Source organism: Anopheles marshallii, chromosome 2 (genome assembly GCF_943734725.1).
Source record: "Anopheles marshallii chromosome 2, idAnoMarsDA_429_01, whole genome shotgun sequence".
Classification (NCBI taxonomy): Eukaryota; Metazoa; Arthropoda; class Insecta; order Diptera; family Culicidae; genus Anopheles; species Anopheles marshallii.
The window spans coordinates 20,824,084-20,845,491 of record NC_071326.1 but is presented as its reverse complement, the minus strand read 5'-3'; the positions used below and the strand labels follow the sequence as shown (position 1 = coordinate 20,845,491).

Sequence of the window (21,408 nt, the reverse complement as noted above, 5' to 3'; positions counted from 1 at the left end):
ATAAAGCAACGGGTAAATAAAGTCACAGAAAGCTAGAAATGGCAGACCTAGACCTCTTTAGGTTGTTGATGCCGATACAGAAGAGATATATTTTTAAATATGTCTTCAATGATTTGGGGTCATGCGGAGTAACTGTAACTTTTACTTTGTCCAATAATTTAATGCTATATTTCACTAATAAGCAATTCAAACAACAAGACATCTTAGATTTGTCACACAATACCATGGAAAAAATGCATTACATCCATTCGACGTACTTATTTAATATAATTATAACGGCTCTTAGCCATATTATCTTTCGACTTAATTACCAGGCAATAAATAAATCATATTAGGATTTCTTAATTGAATCACAAGTGGAGCCGTCACACATGATAACACGACACAGCACTAAATGTGGTCCTTTGTATTCCATTGGTAATATGTCCATTACACGATATCTAATTATTCAATTACAGCTACCATGTTCCAGAACAAATGAATTACTCAATCCGCATATAATGCTTATGTTGTAAGGAAAGCGTGGATAAGAGTGTACCATATTGCATGAAGTTATGAATAAGAATTTAATTAATCTCAGTGCCTTGCAATGCAGTATTTAAACGACATGACAGAGGCATGGATTTTCCACTACATACATTCAGTTTAGTATATAAATTACTCTACTGTACACCTGTACAACTGTACAAAAAGTTCTTTGAAACAACGATATGATAAGATACGCAATGCATCAAGGTTTCAAATATTTAATCATCGACTATAACGTAAAGACAGAAGGAAAATCTCATCACTTTGATTGATTATGGTTTTGACACTACCTCATTATTCTGCTGCTATCACGAATAGAAACTGGTTGGAAAACGATTTAAAAACACCTTGATTATTAACATGGTAATGATTGAAAGAGAGCAGAGCACGTCAAATCTAATCATCTTTCATGTTGCGCATTCCAGCCATTGCAAATAAACCCAAATCCACAGTACTAACGTCACAGGTAGTAGATGAGGTAGATGAGACAGTTCTGTTCCCTGTTTGAGCGAACATGAACGTTGCTTAGCATATGTGACACATCAATTCATGAAATCGTGCAAACAAACCATTAATCATTATGTTCCGCGCTATGCTGTGTTGGCTGTTGGTTTCAGCTAAGGCAACAAAACCCATCGCTTCGTAATCATGAAATCCGTTGAGGTAACGTTGAATATGATTGGAACGTTCAGCCATCGTGATTTTGAGCAGAATGACAAAATTGAAGCAAAGTGACTAAGCATGAACTGTCGCAACGCTAACAGATACTTACAGTCCTGAGCAGCCTGTTGATCTTTTTATTAAATTGTTTATTTTTTATCAATTACTCAAAAGAAACCTTTAAAATAATTTATTTTTTGAGCGCAAATCCCAACAAAAATCGCAAGTCGCAATCAAAAGTATCACATGCCACAAACAGACGACTTGTGTAGCTATAATTCCATCACAACCAGTAGTCACATAACTTCAGAGTAGACGCACTTAATTGACACCGCAACACATGTACACGGCTTGATGAATTTACGGCATGAATCAAAATTAATGGGAACGTTGAATACTGCACCATGTGCTATGAAAAATAATGATATCATCCTCTCTACACCTATAATGTTTTGTTACATCGTAAACCCTGGTTTACGCGTATTGCGATGATGTGTGGCAGATAAATGCAAAACATTTGGCTTCTTATATCTTAGAAATATTGTTCGAAATTTTATTTTAAACTTATAGCTGAATCGTAGCTTGTGTAACTTGTGGACCAAAATAATGTATTCAAAAGATTTTTTAAAGCTGGCAAAAATAATGATTTTGGTATAAAAAGAGTGATATATTATCTACTAACATAAGATAACCAAATTTTTAAAAGTTACTACTTTAGACTACGAATTAAAGAGTAAGTGGTACCGTTATTCTAAAATTAAACACTTGTCGGAAACATACGCGACAAGGAAACCAAATCGTAATGGCTCCCAAATGCACAGTTTTTCTTACTTATCAACATCGACATTGTTTCTACTGTAATCATAATCCATATTAGTATCCCCAACATCGATATCGTGATAGCATCATCCAACCTGTTAATACTATTACATTCAACTCGGTTCATATGGGAAATACGTAAGCTTACAATAGTGCCTTCTAAACATCGCATACAGTAGTGAATTCGGGGAGCCTATTGAAATAATGCTATGCTTGACATTGTTACATTTCCGAACCCCTTCGGAACCACCACCGGCCTTCTATGAACCAACGATTCTAACAAAAATATGAAATTGGACGAGCTTCACACAAGTCCATTCCCGTGGCACACTTCGGTTTTGTCGCGCTACAGTAGGATCCGTATTTACAGTATTTAACGGCCTATTGCGTTGTTCATTTGGGGCCATTACAATATTCCATCACGTTGCACAAATGCGTTTATCGAAAGGAAGCAATGCATTCTTGCAGCTCCGCGATAATGGACGTTCGCATCGACTAGAATCCAGGGTCTTCAGGGAAATAGACAGAGTGCGTTTCGAACTTTGCAGTGTCCATATCGAACAACACACACGCATAATTGATATGTGTAGAGAAGGGAGTTGCAGTAAATTGTTTTAATGCGGGAATTTGATCATGGATGCAGTATGTGAAACACCCCCAATCATTCGGAGTTTTAAAAAGAAAGAATGAAGTATGATTCGTTGTTCTTTTCATTGAGAGCTGCAACAAATATTGGATTCTTTAAAAGATGTTCAATTTCACAACATTTGTTTTGTTGAAACCCGTTTCTTTTTGTGAAAATAAAGCACCTCCTGAGAACCCAATACACGAACTGCATTTTCCATCGATGCATTGAGTGACTCCAGAACAATCATGATCTGCGAAAGAATCCTCTCTGTTTCATGCTGGGAACCTCATCACTCACATTTCCATTCACGACAAGGAAAACGTTCTTCCTGTTTCGTGCTTTTCCGAATGTTTCAAGAACTCCCCGACGCGAACCGAAGGACCAACGAGCACAACAACGATGGCTGCGTGAGTGCCTCGTGTGTACGCAGTCCGGGAAATCTGAGTCATTCATATTTCATTCGCCAGTATTGTCTGATTCGCGGTGCAGAAAGGACATGTGCTTGATTGTGCTCGAGAATTCGTGACTCCACAGAAATATCGTCCCACGGCATGTTGATCGCTTGCTTGCCTCCCCATGCGTGATTCGTGGCTCTTGTGTGACATAAAGTAGGTCCTGTTTATGACAAATGACCGCATGGTGATGTAAGTGTGGTGCCGATTTAGCAGCACTGCAGTGCTAACGCAGTAATGCTAGTAAATCATTGCTGTCGAGTTAGGTTCTCGTTAAAAAAGGCTTATTGCGACTGTGGAAAAATATGAGCTCTCCTTCTACAACCGGCAAATGATTGTGTGATTGGAGCGAACTCCTGGACGTACTGTTTGTATACGTAGCGTACAAACTTCAACGCCACGGTGAATCTCATGTGTTTAAGGTCGATGTGGATTATTGGTTTCGATGAAAAAATGAAGAAATAGTTCGAAAACCACAAAGCCAGCAACGAGAAAAGTGCTTCTAGCCTGATGCCCTCGGAACGATTCCACTGTTTGTGTGCAATGGTGCGGTTGTGATTCTAATTAGCCAACACTCACAATCATGACCTGACCAGGCAAAAGGTCAGCAGTGCACTTTCAATTGATTATGCAGCAGGGAAAGCAACCAGTCTTCTTTCGAATGCCCAAGGATGTTCCAGTTCACGTGTGTCGACTATTCAGCAGCAAAGGAAACAGTTTTCTCTCGTTTGAGCTTCCGATTCCTGGCATTGAGCATTATTGGGGATTGAAGAAACAATAATTAAAATCATACGGAACGTAGGTGCTTCAATGCTACGTGAGCATGGTGTTTGGTAACCATGATGACAGCCAGGGACTTAGTTCAGTGACACGCTGCTGAGCTCATGCGTAGGCAACCGGCATCGTCTGACGCACGGTGATGAGTTCCACTCCTTCGTCATCATATCATTCAAAAAGGCCGAAGTGCTACAGACCTCATAAAAGGCGTCGTGTGATAGTCATTCTTCTACGAAATGATAATCTCTTTGACACAGTTCTGAAATCGTTGCTACGTATGCAAAACAAGGGAATTTGTTCTTTGTTTCATCCTGATTCAATACATATACACGTATGTACAATGCCTAGTTGTGAATTGTGTGCGTGAAAACAAATCAGCTATCGTGCGCGCATTCATTGCGGAGGAATTGTTGACGTATGACGTTCTATTTCAACTCATCTGTGTCGTAGAATAATCTAATCGTTGTTTAAGTTCTACAATTTTCATTTACTATCAAGCATCTTACTTTGTGAGAATTCAAGTTCGTTCCTGTTCACCATTTAATTTCATATAGTAAGGAATTTCATTTGTTGAACATCTTCTTTAAGTATGAGGGTAACTACTACTTTGCAGATTCGCGTGTTCACGGAATATTTTTACTTATTTGTGTTTGTTTTTATTTCATTGTTTTCATAAAAAGTAACCATGACCCTTTTTTAACACGTGTTCATTATATTTGAAGCATTAAGTGTAAAAAGTGTTAGCAAAAGTGAACAAAGCTTAGCAACTGTGCATATTCAAAAGAAGAAAAAACAACAAAATACAAAAAAAATGTCACGCAAAGTGACATAGTAAAATATTGAAGTGCAATGTACTGAAGTGACGCAAGGAAAGTTGATGAAAATTGAAAGCGAGCTAAATTGATGTTCGAATCGAAACAGGAAACGGATACAATGCTGCTGGTGTTGAACAGTTGGATCGGACTCCTTCTTGGGATCCTCTCGATTTCAGGTAATGTCATTTTTCGCCCTATTTTTGATCCCATTCTTTCTAATCCTCATCCATTGGCCTGAACGTCCGTTCTGCTCCATCGAGGATGCTCGTCGTTTTACTTCGATCCATTGGGATGGTCGTGACGCTGAAGGGTGCTTAGAATGGGTATCCGAAAGAGCGTTTCCGTTCGCTTTAGCCATTTGAACTTTTTATCTGCTGCTCAAAAAACTGTCACCATTCAAAAGGTGTCCCCAAAGACGAACGGGCGAATACCCCAGCTACAAGTTTTTCTGGTGTCCTTTTTCTCCAATGTTTCATCCCTTGGTTCTGTTTGAGCTTGACCGCTCACATGACACATTATACCTTAATTGGGCATTTGGTGTCTGGTGTTCGATAGTAAGACTGGCAGATGCCTAAGGATGCCTTAGTTGAAACTTTTTTTTATTCTTTGCCTTGTTTTCTCAAATGAGTAATATAATGCGAAACAACTTCAGACTGATATTTTCAAATAGATTCTTAGTTACACTTTCAGAAAGCGCTTTGCTATGTTTTTCTTTGGTGACGATATTGGATATCCAGTTGTTGAAGGCACTAAAAACACACACAAAAAAAATCGACTGACATTCAAGAATGACTCGCCGATCAAAAAAGAATTCTTATTCAGAATTAGCTGTTCAATTCCCATTCAGATTTTTTTACACTTCACTAACCTGTAACGGAAAGGTCTTTCTGAAAGTCGAGGGAAATCTTCAAGCCTACTTTGTTCACCATTGTAAATATTCTCCATGGGTTAGTGGCAAAACCAAGTGATTTGATTTAAAATATGTGCCGTAAAATATTCGTACCTTTCACTCAAGATAGTTAAACTTTTGTTTCTATTTATGAAGAACAGTCTGCCATTGCTGCGATAAATAAACAGAAGAGTATCTAAATTCCACTTTAATACTATTCACGCTCAAAATGTGTCTATTAGTTAATATACTTTTTAGGTACACTCATACCAACACTAATACCATTGTACAATGTCATGTGTTTAACAGCATCCTACGGTCTTAAGCTAAAATCGGTTAGAATTCCGCCGTACAAGTATCGCACCGAATCAGCCCTGCTTGAATGCCATTACGAGCTTAACGGTCAACGTAAAGGGCACAGCTCACTAGACGGCTCTAATCGACGACATCATGCCTATCAGAGCGACTATCTCAGTGAACGCTTCGACGAGGAGGAGAAGCTGTACTCAATCAAATGGTACAAAGACAACGAGGAGTTCTATCGTTACGTGCCGTCGGCTTCGCAACCGATTAAGAGTTACAAAATCGAGGGTATCCGGGTCGACCCAAACCATTCCGATGGTACGAAGGTGTTGCTGCGAGGGCTTACGCTTAAATCCTCCGGTAACTATCGATGTGAGATCTCGGCCGAGGCTCCCAGCTTCGACTCGGTTCAGGGTGAAGGTCGAATGGATGTGATATGTGAGTTGTTTTTTTTATGGATTTAAGTTGTATAGACTTCCTGTTAATAACGTTCTTTTCAATATTTTTGTTTTTGTTTTCGTCATGAATCGTATTGTTCGCTAGTTGTTCCAAAGGATGGGCCACATATAAGTGACAGTGAGCGAAAAAGTTACCACAACGGGGAAACGATGGAGTTAAACTGCACCTCTGGTCGCTCATACCCCGCTTCAAATCTCCAATGGTACCTGAATGATGTGCTCGTTACAGACCCGAACAGCATTATACACTATCCCTCGGTGCAAAATCAGCATGGGCTGATTACCACCTTTCTTGGCTTGAGTATAGTCGTCAACCATCGGCACTACATCGATGGGACGATACGGATAAAGTGTATGGCAAGCTTATCTCCCGTCTTATGGCGTGGCGGACAAGAGAGTATCGTCCAGTGGGAGCAACCAACCATCGACAATCGTGTTGCCATGCTATTGGGTGAGTTCTGTCTTGTTACTGTTACTGTTATTTAATGTATTGACGACTACAAATCGTAGTAAATTTGATACTCGGTTTGCTTAACAGCTAATTAATTTAATTAAAATTTTAAATTTCTCTTTGTCTTGCAGTGAAAAGTTCCGGTAACGCGCAAAGCTGGAATAGTTGTATCGTATTAGTGAGTTTCATACTTTACCTACAAAGGATGATAGTTACACGAATAGCGTAAAACCAAAGGTTTTCGTTACTGATCAAATTCACTGTGTACATTAAAATCATGATTAGTGATAACTAGCGCAACATTGATTTAAAAAAATAAAAACAAAAAGTAAACCTCTTTAGCGACACTCATAGCATATTCTGTTTCAAGCGATTAGTGAAGTGAGGAAAACGGCAGGATCTTTCTCAAGAGCTTATTCTAACGAAACTTAAACACAGCTTTCCCATACTGTTTCCGAGGGATCGTTCTGAAAGTTTTCCCCATATCCTGTGAATGCTGTGTGCAACAGTCTATATAGAATCAACTTTGTAAATATAATGTTTAACACGTACGAGTTGAATATTGTAAAAGTACTTCAACGTACTACCAAGCATAGGGATAACAACGATATGCTGAGAAACGCATTTGATTGCACGTATAGTACGTAGATCTCGTTTCCCCTTACCGTGTGGTGCAATCAAATCATCGAAAAACTGGCAGTCGCAAGCGGAACAATAATCTACACTATGTTCAGATATAATATGGTAGAAACGATAATTAAAATAGTATTTTGCTGCTGATGATCACAGCGCAAATAGCGAACAAAACCAATAATGTTTTGTTTGTTTTGTTCAACCACACTCCAGAAAGTACCAGGAAGAAATGAATAAAATTTTTTTTTTTTTGGTATAATAAAGCCATGTATATTGAAAAATGTGAAGTACAATTAATTTACATGTGTTTAATATCACTTTTTTCAATTTTTATTTATTTGTCAAAAATAAAAACAAATTTAATAAAAAAACCAGTAAATTTCAACATATGTTGATTTAAGTTTCTTTCATTACATTAACGATTAAAAAACATTTAATCTTTGTCACTTATTTTTTTCTCTTTAATTAAACAGACCAGAAAATAAACATCTGCATTCAACAAAAATTCTCGATATTGCACAATTAATTTGGGTGAAATTATGCGTTACTCCTAATTTGAACCGTTAAATGTTTTGTTCAATCCGCCTTTATCAATGTTATACTGTCACTGTCTTCTTTTCCATTGCTTAACATGTATGGCATGCCTCTGTAGCGACCCTATTTCCTTTGTTTAACAATCCATTCTTCACCGATTTCCACAAGCTTGCTGTTTTGGATCCATTGTAAAATGTTTTCCCACACATTTACCTCGCCTTCACGTTCATGGGCATTCCTCGTACCAGCCGACAGGAGCGAAACCTCGTTATTGCATTATGTTTTGTGTGCCCCGAGTGTATCTTTGCTTTGTCTTCTTACCCTTGCGGCATTCACTTGAATCGCAAGCTCCTGTAGACGTTATGTGCTCCGGACGGATACGGGTAAGTACATTACGGCTCAAATAGCAGCACGATAAATCTCTGCCTCGATATTGCATTCTCGCTGCGGTGGATATTTGATACCAGGATCCTCCATCGGCTGTGATAGTCTGCATTGAATCAACAAATATTAAGTGTTCCAGTATGATGTAGTTCAGATTCAACGATCACACATGAGTGATTGAAAGATGAGCTAATTGAAATATCGCTTAGGATGCTGCGAGTTGTACTTCAACACTGCATATCGGAGAGACAACTATAAAGGTCAGTGTGGAGTCTATTGATGGATATGGAGTTATTGATTATTCAAAACACATGGCGAGCTGCAGTGTAAACCTGCAATTTTCAATCATTTTACTAGTTTTAGCTGCATTTTTAATCTTTTTACTTTTAAATGCATTGTTGCTCAAATTTGGCTGCTCATAAATTTCTCTTTTTATCTTTCAATAATCCTCATGAAGCAGCTAAGGATTGTAGCTTAGCAGAGATACTAATAACACTCCGAGTAATTAATTATTTGCTCAAATTTGTTGCCACAAAATTTAATGCTCTTCAATTAAAGTAACCTTCTTTTTACAGTAATTTGGTGTAAATTTAATAATAGAAACCTTCATGGAAAATCTTGAAGCTTTTCACGGTATTGTGAAAATCGTTACCTCTATGACCGAAGTATGTTGCGTCTGTCTCTGCCGTGTGTGCGAATAATATTTCAATCAATTTGCTTCATAATTAAAACCTAATGTAATATGTAAACCATGCTTGAACATAGCAAAGAGGGAAATGTCTAGGAAGAAAGCTTATAAGACGCTGGATGGATTGATTCGCTTGTTGAGCTCATCATCACGCGGTAAATTGGAATTCGGTTTGACAGAATCTTGGTCTCATTCCATGTGACGATACATGCTTCCAAGAACATCATCGTCGCTATGTTTCAGTTCCAGCAACTTTAATGAACTAGAAGTATCCTAGAAGCAATCGTTGCAAAATCTCGGATGATGGTAACTCCAACAACTTACGCTTAGATCATACTTCTCCCACATTTGTGTCTGCTATGGCAGTGTGTTGAATTGTTTATGGATCGTTCGACGTTAAATTGCTTTACATTTGCTAGCACCTTCCAAGGAAGAGGTTGAACGAATGTAGTTTTGAAGCGTAAGTGTTCTGGAATACTAATATCAGTTTAACATTTTCGATTAGGTGAAGCTCAGATAAATTAAGAGACCTGATTATTTTGGAATAAAAAACGATTAATAAAACACTCAAATTGTCCTCTGTACTGCAGTTCAATTTCGTAAATTAACTACGTTAGATAAGAATATAAACATAAGTTATAGCAATTAAACATATATAATCAATGCATAAAAACAATCATCGAAATATTTTTTTACTGACCAACATGTCACATTCGATGACATTTTATATCGTTGCAGTTGTATTTTCACCAAGTATGTTACATAAAGACAAACAAACTGAGATTTAAGCAGTAAACCGAAAGCAATGAGAAAACCACGAAACCACAAGAATTCTTGTTTGCCCTCAGGATTCGATTGAAAATCGGTTGGAAACCCAATTTTTCGTGAAGACGTTCGAGTTATTTCTCCGCACAAGGAACTAAAACATTTCCAGAGTTCAAGTAAGAAGTAAACTCGTTGCAATTTCTTGCCCTCTCTACCCAGCATTATACTTTTTAAATAGTTTCCGCTGCGAACGCTTCGTGTCTCAAAACTGAACAACGCTAAGGCTCTCTGTTGTTTGTTCGCTTACCTCAATAAAGTGTTTGCTGCCCGTGCTTTGCTGAATTCTCCGAAGCTGCCCGGGATTGAACCATCCTATACCCAGCATAAGAATTATGTGACAACAGATTACGGTACGGTACGGGTCGTGATGCAACCGGGGTTTAGCTTCTTTGTGTCTAGCGCAGGGCAGTACAGTCTCTGTTTTGTCTTTCGGATAGTTTCGATCGAAAAATAGACCTTCCCTTTGGCGTGGCTGTTCCATAGTGACACAAAAGTGCATCTGGCACGTGCAGGTATGGTGTGCGCTTTTCGCCGATGCAAGTACGTGAAAGTGTCGCATAGAAAATGTGAACACATGGCTGTACTGCGGCTCTCTTGCTGGCTGAGACCCACTCGGTGAACATTGGTGAGACCGATTCAGCAGATAGTTTTGAAAAAAAGGAGTGAAAATCTATGTCCAAACATCAATTTCATTCTGCTGACGCATGCATCATGTGTACCTGATTTTCTGCCTTGTAGACATTTCATACGGAAAAATTTTCATCTGCTCAAAAGAGTAGTACAATCTCTTGGTCGAACCAATTTCTACTTTGGTCCAAATATGGCACCACGTTGCTGACAGTCTGATTGTATTGCAGTCAGATGGATATAAAGTTCGTATTGATAAATTTTGCTCCCCGGTTTAGCTGTTTAATTAAATTTCATGTATCATTTTAAAAAAGGCGAAGGAAAGAATAAAAAAGTTACTTTTCAAATCCCTATCAATAAGTGTATAGTATAAAGTTAAAATGCATTTTAAATCGCTTTATCCCTACCATTACATTTAGATGCTTTCGAGAGGAAGATACAAAACGCAAAATAGATGGATGATTCTTGAACTACTTTCAACGAGCTATTCTTTCCGTACCTAAACAATATCATGCGGATTGCGATTTTCCACTGCACTCCAACTTACCAACATCCATAAAAATGAACCCTTACTGCAAATGCTTATCGTGTGCAAACTACTTATCGCTGAAGAAGAAACTTTCTCTTTTTGCGGAACTTTATTGCAACGTCGTGCCATCCCGTTCCATTACTAAGACGCCCACTTCCCGAAAACGCTCGCAATCGCAACACTACCGTTCATAAACACATACCAACCTTGATCCCACAAAGCCTCCGGGTGTGAGGAAAAGTTCAACCGAACGATATGAAGATGTTCTCCAAATAGTTCAGCCTTTTTGCCGCTTTGAAACAGGAAAAAAAGGAAAAACCGACCGGGCACACATCACGAATTCGGTAAACTCTTCCCGTGACCCGTTTTGCACAACTTATTCCTTCGCACGGGGTAGTAGTGAAGTGGATTTCCGGGAAACCCCTTATGAACTTTTGGCTTTTTCGGTGCTTTTAAATCTATATCTCACTTGAGTTTCTTTTGAGGTTTTCATTTGTTTTCCTTTCCTGCACGCTATTTTTCTTGTTTTGGACGACCCTAAATTGAGCAATGGTATTGGCTTTAACAATACCGATGGTACATGAAAATAATTGCCGGACCTTTGATGGAAAGTTTAAATTGGAGAAAATTTGTTGCATTTCCAGTATGGGCAAATTTCACGTAGAATGATATATTTTAGAACCAAACAACAGTCAATGGTCGGTTGTGCATTGCGTCACAGTTAAATTACGTTTCGTAGTGTAATTAATTAATGGTATTCAACATAAAAACGTATAAATGATTTAATTAAATTCATTAACACAAATTAACACATTAACATAAACACCGCATGAATGGATAGTTCCAGTTTAATTTTACCCGTACGATAAATAATCCGCCTGGAACAGAATAGAAAACTATTTTCAAAAAAGTTAAGAACTAAAGTCAAAGAGTTCTACTTTGCATTGAAACGACCTTGCCGCATCGACTTATTTTACCACGCGTAGCCGGATAGTCAATCCTTGCTACGGGGAATTGGTCCGCATGGGATTTTGATCCGTTCCGTTCGTGTGACGATCAGCGCCGCACCGGGCCATTAGTGATGGCCCGAGTTTCCATTAAAATGGAGTTTGTAGCTTAAACGGATATGTGACAGAGACAATTATCACGTGATTATATTTAAGCAACATTATCCAACGGGTGCCAACCATTACCAAACTCTATTAGTACGTTATATCATTCATTGTTATCCTTTCACGCACTCACACCCAATAGTGATGTGTTTGAAAAACTTTGGATAAAATGCATAAAAGGCACCTAACGCATACCACTACGCATCGATGGACATTTTAATACTCCAACCATTAAGTACACTTTGTTTCCTCGCTGTACTGAGGCTTTACACCCACTCTTTCCCAAATCCCATTCAAATCCACTTACGGTTGAATATTTGTGCACGGTGCACTTCAAACATGGTGCGTGCTTGGCCTGCCCTCGTTCACACCCACACGCTGATCTCGAAACAAGCAAAATGCCCAGCGGAATGCGAAAACATGGTCAATGGCGTGCTTGACACAAAAAGCTTGTTTCCTGTTAAATTGAATAACCTCTATCGTGCTGATCGATTTTTATCCAATGCACTAAGTTTGGCAAATATCGGCTACCGGGCGAGTGAAATGACCACACTAATCCATCCGAACAAACTACACAGTAAAGCAAGTCTTTTTGGCAACGAATTGATCATCGCCGCGAGAGTTGCAATTCTCGCCGTGTTGTGAGCAATAAAAATGTTTAATTAAATAGAAGCGATCGAACTCAATTGTCTATGGCCCGTTGACAGACGTGGCTTGCAGTACGCTCAATTGATTTCGCATTGATATGTGCGTTGACTGCTTTACAAATCAAATGGGATGGAACTGTCATTATCGATACAAAGAAATTAAGGTTGCATAAGATTCCAATGCATCTTTAACAATCGATGCTGTTGTTGTTCATGTTCATGTTGTTGTTTGCTACACGAAACATCATCTACCTGTAGGTGAAGGCAAAAAACTTTTCTTCCTCAACAGAAATAAAAAAAAATCATCGTTCTCCTCTACACACACTTCTGAGCTTCATATCTGTGCTAGCCGTCAGCTAGTTGTGGTTTCAATTTTCCCACGTTAGTCCCAACTTGCCCGGGAAGCGTGGCGTAACAAAGTTTCCGGTACTTGGAAAGTGCTTAAACTTTGATTGGAAGTTAATCGACGGCTAAAGTGAATCAGCAATGGTTGGCCAAAAGGTGAGAGCGACTGTTTGCACTCAAAGTATCGACTTTCACGGCACACCAACACAAACAAGATTTTTTTGTGTGTTTTACTGACTTTGCGGTCAGAGTGGCTGCTAGTTAGAACGTACAAAAGCACTTCATCCATCAGCGGCAAAGGAAAGCGTCGTTTAAGATCAAAGAACTAAGGATTTAGTCGTACTGACATGAAAAAGCTAAAGATGGTAAGCGATTTACCTCCTCTTTAAGAACGATCGCTTTTTAAGAGAAATAGTGGACAGTGGTGAAGGACTTTAAGCTGTGACCCAAGCCCCATAATGAGATCGATCACTCGACGAATAAAACACCTCTGCATTTTAATATGAATATTTTGAAAAAAAAAAAGAAATACTTTTCTTTCGTTGGATGAAGAGAACACGAATCAATTATCATAATGATGTGTTATATTTACACAATATTTCACAACCATATATACTCAAGTCGACTTTTACAACTTTTAAATAACTTAACAAACTTCCTGCAATTATTAAAATTACTAAAATCAATCTATTTCCAGCTAGTGAGATGGAAGACAAAACTGAAATTAGACAAAGCTAGCTTCTCAATACATACGGCCAGAGCAGGGAGGACCGTCACGTAATATGGATGTATTTCCGCAAGCGTTAATAAGCCTCAAATGGTAGCTATCATTAATATTCAGTACGCACAAATCCTGCAATGAAATATTGGAGTTATAATACTTCAATGAAAACCGGTAATCCTCTATCGGAAAACTTGCTACATATCGTTTAATCAAGTTTGCGTATATACCTTAAAAGCTTCAGTGAAAGACATCACATAGCCGGCAGAGCCCGTTGTAGGGAACAGCATATAAGAAGTGATCAGTGAAAAAATGATTGGAAAATGACATCTGCCCGGTTTCCTAGTAAAAGATAGAAAAGAAAAAGAAAATATTTGTAATAATTAGATGGTTTGATAATGAGTTTCGGTTATTTAAAGATGGGGTTATTAAATATATCCATATATGTACATATGATAATATTGAAGAATTACGCAAAATTATTTGTAACAAATACAATTTGTTAACGATAATTTTAAAAACAGAGTGCCTAGTATTGGTATAATATTACTTTCTACGAGTTTCAAGGTTTTGCACACATATGAAATAAAACATATGATATTTACGTTATTTCTGGTACGAGGAACGTGTTTACTTCACGGGATCTAAAATTACTGATTATAAATCAAACGCGAGGACGTTTTTAGTTACGCAAGAGCCATTCAAACTTTCAAAAGTGTGTTAATGGCAGCCGGAAATTAAGTAAACCACAAAGATTCACATTCTGTTTTGTTTCCCCGCGGGGAGCTGTATTATACAGACAAAATGTTCCACTCTTCAGCAATGGAAATACAAAGCTATAAAGAATTAAATACAGAACACCCGCGCATTCTACAAAGGTCAAAAAGTAGTTTTATTTTTAATGAACATGTCACATGAAACCCATCATTCGCCAGGGCTAAAGTAACAAGAAAACTCAAACGCCACAGAATCACCAAGAACGATAACAACGGTCGACGTTACTGCGATCGAACATTGAACACCAAATGCCCAATTAAGGCAGACTTCATCTCATGAGTGGTCAAGTTCAAACAGAACCAAGGGATGAAACATTGGAGAAAAAGGACAACAGATAAACTTGCAGCGGGGATATTCGCCCGTTCGTCTTTGGGGACACCTCTTGAATGGTGACAGTTTTTTGAGCAGCAGATAAAAAGTTCAAATGGCTAAAGCGAACGGAAACGCTCTTTCGGATACCCATTCTAAGCACCCTTCAGCGTCACGACCATCCCAATGGATCGAAGTAAAACGACGAGCATCCTCGATGGAGCAGAACGGACGTTCAGGCCAATGGATGACGTTGTGTGAGGATTAGAAAGAATGGGATCTAAAACAGGGTGAAAAATGACATTACCTGAAATTGAGAGCATTCTACGGGGGAGTTTGAACTTACTCTCATCACCAGCAACAATGTTTTTTTGTTAGAATTTTATCGTTAATTTAACTTGTGTCCAATTTCGTCGACATGTGTGTACAGTTGAAAACATTTTAAATTCATTTCATTTTTATGCTTGAAACACTCTTTTTTTCAAGATAACGTTCTGTTAACTAGTAGGACACATTTCAGATTGTCTATTATCCCTTTATCTAAATTACGAAACTTTACCACCACTATAATAATTGGTAAATGTCAGATGAATGTGTATATTCCAAATAACCGTTTATATGCACATTTTATATGCAACATTCAAGAGACGCCCATATCCAGAGATGGGCAGGGAATTTGAAAAGAAAAACATTACTTTAGGCAATATTTTTTCATAAAAAATTCACGTCGATTATTTGCAAAGAAATAAAAACAGTATTAATCATATCGCTTTGTATGTTAATAACCAAAATATCGTTCACTTGACCCCTGGTTGTCGAAGCATTATATACGAAGCAAAAACCCCATTTTCCAACGCAGGCAAGAACTGTGTCAAAGAGATTATCATTTCGTAGAAGAATGACTATCACACGACGCCTTTTATGAGGTCTGTAGCACTTCGGCCTTTTTGAATGATATGATGACGAAGGAGTGGAACTCATCGCCGTGCGTCAGACGATGCCGGTTGCCTACGCATGAGCTCAGCAGCGTGTCACTGAACTAAGTCCCTGGCTGTCATCATGGTTACCAAACACCATGCTCACGTAGCATTGAAGCACCTACGTTCCGTATGATTTTAATTATTGTTTCTTCAATCCCCAATAATGCTCAATGCCAGGAATCGGAAGCTCAAACGAGAGAAAACTGTTTCCTTTGCTGCTGAATAGTCGACACACGTGAACTGGAACATCCTTGGGCATTCGAAAGAAGACTGGTTGCTTTCCCTGCTGCATAATCAATTGAAAGTGCACTGCTGACCTTTTGCCTGGTCAGGTCATGATTGTGAGTGTTGGCTAATTAGAATCACAACCGCACCATTGCACACAAACAGTGGAATCGTTCCGAGGGCATCAGGCTAGAAGCACTTTTCTCGTTGCTGGCTTTGTGGTTTTCGAACTATTTCTTCATTTTTTCATCGAAACCAATAATCCACATCGACCTTAAACACATGAGATTCACCGTGGCGTTGAAGTTTGTACGCTACGTATACAAACAGTACGTCCAGGAGTTCGCTCCAATCACACAATCATTTGCCGGTTGTAGAAGGAGAGCTCATATTTTTCCACAGTCGCAATAAGCCTTTTTTAACGAGAACCTAACTCGACAGCAATGATTTACTAGCATTACTGCGTTAGCACTGCAGTGCTGCTAAATCGGCACCACACTTACATCACCATGCGGTCATTTGTCATAAACAGGACCTACTTTATGTCACACAAGAGCCACGAATCACGCATGGGGAGGCAAGCAAGCGATCAACATGCCGTGGGACGATATTTCTGTGGAGTCACGAATTCTCGAGCACAATCAAGCACATGTCCTTTCTGCACCGCGAATCAGACAATACTGGCGAATGAAATATGAATGACTCAGATTTCCCGGACTGCGTACACACGAGGCACTCACGCAGAATTCGTTGTTGTGCTCATTGGTCCTTCGGTTCGCGTCGGGAAGTTCTTGAAACATTCGGAAAAGCACGAAACAGGAAGAACGTTTTCCTTGTCGTGAATGGAAATGTGAGTGATGAGGTTCCCAGCATGAAACAGAGAGGATTATTTCGCAGATCATGATTGTTTTGGAGTCACTCAATGCATCGATGGAAAATGCAGTTCGTGTATTGGGTTCTCCGTAGGTGCTTTACTTTCACACACATAAACGGGTTTCAACAAAACAAATGTTGTGAAATTGAACATTTTTTAAAGAATCCAATATTTGTTGCAGCTCTCAATGAAAAGAACAACGAATCATACTTCTTTCTTTCTTTTTAAAACTCCGAATGATTGGAGGTGTTTCACATACTGCATTCATGATCAAATTCCCGCATTAAAACAATTTACTGCAACTCCCTTCTCTACACATATCAATTATGCGTGTGTGTTGTTCGATATGGACACTGCAAAGTTCGAAACGCACTCTGTCTATTTCCCTGAAGACCCTGGATTCTAGTCGATGCGAACGTCCATTATCGCGGAGCTGCAAGGATGCATTGCTTCCTTTCGATAAACGCATTTGTGCAACGTGATGGAATATTGTAATGGCCCCAAATGAACAACGCAATGGGCCGTTAAATACTGTAAATACGGATCCTACTGCAGCGTGACAAAATCGTGGCAGCCGAATATGCTTCGGATTCTTTGCTTGATACGCGAATCAAGTCTGCTTACGATTAATTTAAATTGGTCGAATTCCTTTAAATATATCAGTCTGCCTTCTTATTTTATTGCGTTACAATGTCAAACTGTGTTTACAATGAGTTACAATGTCAAACTGTATTCCCTTTCGCGCAACGCAACGTTTTCGCTTACGACTTCTAAAGGCTTGCCCCGAACGTCTACTGATTAAGTCCCGCGAGTATTTCACATTGTTTTTCGTAAGTTTGTCATCATAGCTGTGAAAATTTAAAAAAAAACCAGACCCTCGGGAGGCATATGTATGTGCAGCAGTAGCATTTTGATGAGTGAGTGTATTTTTGATGTTTTTGGAGCTACTATTGTTTCATTGAATAATAATGTGTGTCACTAGAATAAGTAAGAGAAGCTACTGAAACGAGCAGAGATAAAATAATTTGAAAGATCTGTTTGATGAATCTGGTCAACTTAGTTTATAGCTGGTCACAGCCATGTGCAGTTGGTCGACAAAACTGAAACTGCTGGTTCTCAACAATGCTACATATTGAAGAAATCGTACCTATCGGAGAGTCATTGTGTAGCTCGGGAGCATGATAACGATTGTGGTCAGAGATCGAAAGGTCAACTCTGGAGTCTACGCTCAAGAACTGAGGACAATATATACATTACACAGATAATGAAATCAACAGATTATTGACGAACACTGTTGGCGGAATCAATTCAATAATGGCTAGAATATTTAGCTAAAAGTGGCCATTTTGCTGTGATAAGATTTGTGGAAATATGTGTAATTTGGGCAAAGATTAATTGTTTTTAATGAAGTTTACCTATACCACAAATGAAAAAAAATAAATTATGACATATAATTGGCCTAGCCATTATCACAGTGCATGGCAATCACATTGATATACGAAATCGTCTTGGGTTGGGATGTTTTATATTTTCTCTTGGCTGTCTTGTGTTCACAACGTGTGATACAATAGCCAAGAACTGGTGTTGGTTTGAGGTTTTCAACAAAAAAGTGATTTGGTTGTGTTTCCATAGCACCTTCAGCAGAATTAACTAGTGACGTGTGCAAAGTTAGTTTCTTTTCTTAACTTGAAAAACATTTGAAAGCGAAAATAATGCTTCTTGGTAGTGTTAAACCGAATAATTAATAAAACTATAGGTATTCTGGCTTATCCTCCAATGCTTTAGTGTGGTACTAACACGAAATACAGGTACAGAAAAAGTGCTAATATTCTAACTTTGTTATATGTGGCTTCAGGTGGACAAGCTCAGAAAATGGAATCAAAAGCATCTGTTGCATCGGTGAAGTGGTTATTCTTAGCGATCTTGTTGGTTTGCTCTTACACCTTCATCGAAGCATCAGCAAATGCCAAAGATCGGAGCTCAAACTCCCTCAACAAAACTGATACGCTACCAGTCACAATCTACTATGAAGCACTCTGCAGTGACAGCATGGTCTTCATTACCAATCAGCTATACCCGTTCTGGTTGCGCCATGAAAAAGAAATGAAGTTGCGCTTGGTACCATTTGGAAAGGCCTGGGTATTTATCGTGCTTTCAGCTATGCGTTGTACAGTATAATGTATGCAATTCCTCACGTCGTTGCAGGTTGAGGAGCAGCCAAACGAACCGCCCAAATTTCATTGCCAGCACGGACCTCGAGAATGTCAACTGAACATTTTGCACGGTTGCATTCTTCAAAAGTTGCCTCCCAAAAAGGCATTTACAGTAGTGGCATGCCTCATGAAGAACTTCCGTACAGACTTCGAACAGGTAGCAGTAGCAAGAGATATTTTCATGGTGCATTCAAAGCGTGTGCTACAAATGTTTCCCCATTTCTTCTTGTTTCATGTTGTGCTTCGCATCCTGCCAAAAGTGTATCGAAGGACATGAATCGTTCAAAAACGCCGTTGTTAATTGCAGCCAAGGCCCACAGGGAGGAAGTTTGTTCAAAAAGTTTGCCAATGAAACAGACTCCGTTTACCGGCCGCTTCCATTCGTACCTACCATCGTTGGCGATCAGGTAAGATTGAGACGATGCGAATTAAACATTCGAATGACACAGTGATGCGAAATCTTGTTCAATCATATTTTGCAGCCGTATGACTTTTACGAACAGGACGATTGGTTGCAGCATTTCGAAAGAAAATTTGTGGAGCGGTATGAAGCAAAGTTTGGTGTCAAATTATAATGCGCCACATATAACTTAGTGCAGAGAAATATGTAAAACATGTGTTGGTTGGTTTTCCTCCCTCTACAATAAGAAGTTTATTAATCTTTATCATTTTTGTGAGATAGTTGAACCACGATTTAACCAATCAAATACAAACATTTGAACCATTTTATAGTTGCATCCACACAATAAATATTCGGTCACGTTAACATTTATCACGTTTTCCAATAAAGATAATCTATTCAGGTGTTTAAGAGTTAAATAAGCGATTATGTGTTGTCTCCTTTATGTTGATATATGTTGCTAGCTTGTGAACGCTCTTGAGTGTTGTTTATATATGAGACGAACATTGTACATAAATGGTAACGAAAATGCACATTTAATGTTAAGAATATGATGTAGAAGCACACAAACACTAAATTAACATTTTTACCTCCAGCAACAACAACGGGTGGTAGTTTAATTGTTCAAAGGTTTGTAAATTCAGTATTTCCTGCAGAAATCATGAGAACAACTACAAAGAGTAAAACATTCTCTTTCGTTATAAAACGCGACGTGGCTTTCGTAGAGCTGTTATTTCCCATTGGCCCATTTTCCGGAAAGTAAATTATTAAATCATGTATGAAATTGCACGAACATGTCGAATTGTAAGACTTCTCCAAGGATTGGTAATTTTTCTCGTTGTTTCGGGGTGGGCTGTATCGAATGGTTAGTGAGCCATTCTTATTGTTGACCGTGTTGCAAGCGTTTAGTTGAATCAATCCTTCTTGTGTGGTTGGATCTATCTTACGATTATACATAGATCTTATGATTGAAGAATGCCAAGCAATGACATGCGAGTCTGGCCGTCCATGATAACCGTGTTGACAGGTGAATGTTATTCTGATGACAGGTCTCAAGTATCGTACATTAACTTCCATGCAGTGGAGAAAAGTGGCGTTGATTTGCTTCATCACTGGTCCCATGCTAGCCATTTTAAAGTTAGTGAGGGTTCCCGAAATCTCAAAATCAGAATCATTGGGTGCTTCAAAACCATTGTGCATATCACAAAAACAATTTGCAGTTCGAGTAATGATAGCTAACAGAATAAGTTTCTCCATATAGCACATTCTTTTTGTAAGCAACATGTTATTATGTTTATTATGTACACGTTGTTACGTTATAACAAATGTTGAGTAGCAACTGATTTGAACGATTGACTAGGACTGATCATGTAGTGCCGAGAATCAAAGACATGTACATGACAATCATAAGCATTCAGCTGATAATGACAGCAATGTTGCAACGCGTGATGTAACTTCACAAGGAACTGAAACAAAGTTTTCGAATGATTCTACACCAAAGAGTCATTGCGATGTTTTAATAGTAGGGTTTCCTGGATCTACCCCGCCTCAGGGGATGGTTTACAGGGTTCTACACACGAGATAGTGATGATGAATCATTTAAAGTTATTCAGATTCTATGTTAGTTTGAGTGAACTATGGATGCAGTTTGTGTGTATTCTTCGGTTCCGCGTAGATGTGGGGTTTTCTCTTATCTTAGCTCTTATCTGGACATTACGATTGCATCAGCTCATAGCATTATGCAGATTTAGCATCAGATTTCAGAAAGGTTTGTTTAAGTATACTTGAATGTGAATCAAATTTCA

The 21,408-nt window shown here is 38.6% G+C and overlaps 2 protein-coding genes across 2 annotated transcripts; both read left to right on the top strand.

Annotated features, from left to right (window-relative positions):
- Positions 1–4,767: 4,767 nt before the first annotated feature.
- LOC128706789 (uncharacterized) lies at positions 4,768–7,009 on the top strand. Its single transcript, XM_053801731.1, has 4 exons — positions 4,768–4,855; positions 5,878–6,309; positions 6,415–6,780; positions 6,912–7,009. The coding sequence occupies exons 1-4, from the start codon at positions 4,768–4,770 to the stop codon at positions 7,007–7,009; spliced, it is 984 nt and encodes a 327-aa protein (XP_053657706.1).
- Positions 7,010–18,862: 11,853 nt separating this feature from the next.
- Positions 18,863–19,778, top strand: LOC128708101 (GILT-like protein 2). The gene is made up of 4 exons (XM_053803059.1): positions 18,863–19,129; positions 19,196–19,360; positions 19,464–19,610; positions 19,686–19,778. The coding sequence occupies exons 1-4, from the start codon at positions 18,863–18,865 to the stop codon at positions 19,776–19,778; spliced, it is 672 nt and encodes a 223-aa protein (XP_053659034.1).
- Positions 19,779–21,408: the final 1,630 nt, after the last annotated feature.

Bases quoted from the DNA above. Each gene is read 5' to 3' on its own strand.
- LOC128708101 (XM_053803059.1), top strand. From the start codon at position 18,863: ATGGAATCAAAAGCATCTGTTGCATCGGTGAAGTGGTTATTCTTAGCG. The intron at 19,130-19,195 runs GTATTTATCGTG...ACGTCGTTGCAG, and splicing joins TACCATTTGGAAAGGCCTGG to GTTGAGGAGCAGCCAAACGA. The intron at 19,611-19,685 runs GTAAGATTGAGA...CATATTTTGCAG, and splicing joins CTACCATCGTTGGCGATCAG to CCGTATGACTTTTACGAACA.
- LOC128706789 (XM_053801731.1), top strand. From the start codon at position 4,768: ATGTTCGAATCGAAACAGGAAACGGATACAATGCTGCTGGTGTTGAAC. The intron at 4,856-5,877 runs GTAATGTCATTT...TGTGTTTAACAG, and splicing joins TGGGATCCTCTCGATTTCAG to CATCCTACGGTCTTAAGCTA. The intron at 6,310-6,414 runs GTGAGTTGTTTT...ATTGTTCGCTAG, and splicing joins AGGTCGAATGGATGTGATAT to TTGTTCCAAAGGATGGGCCA.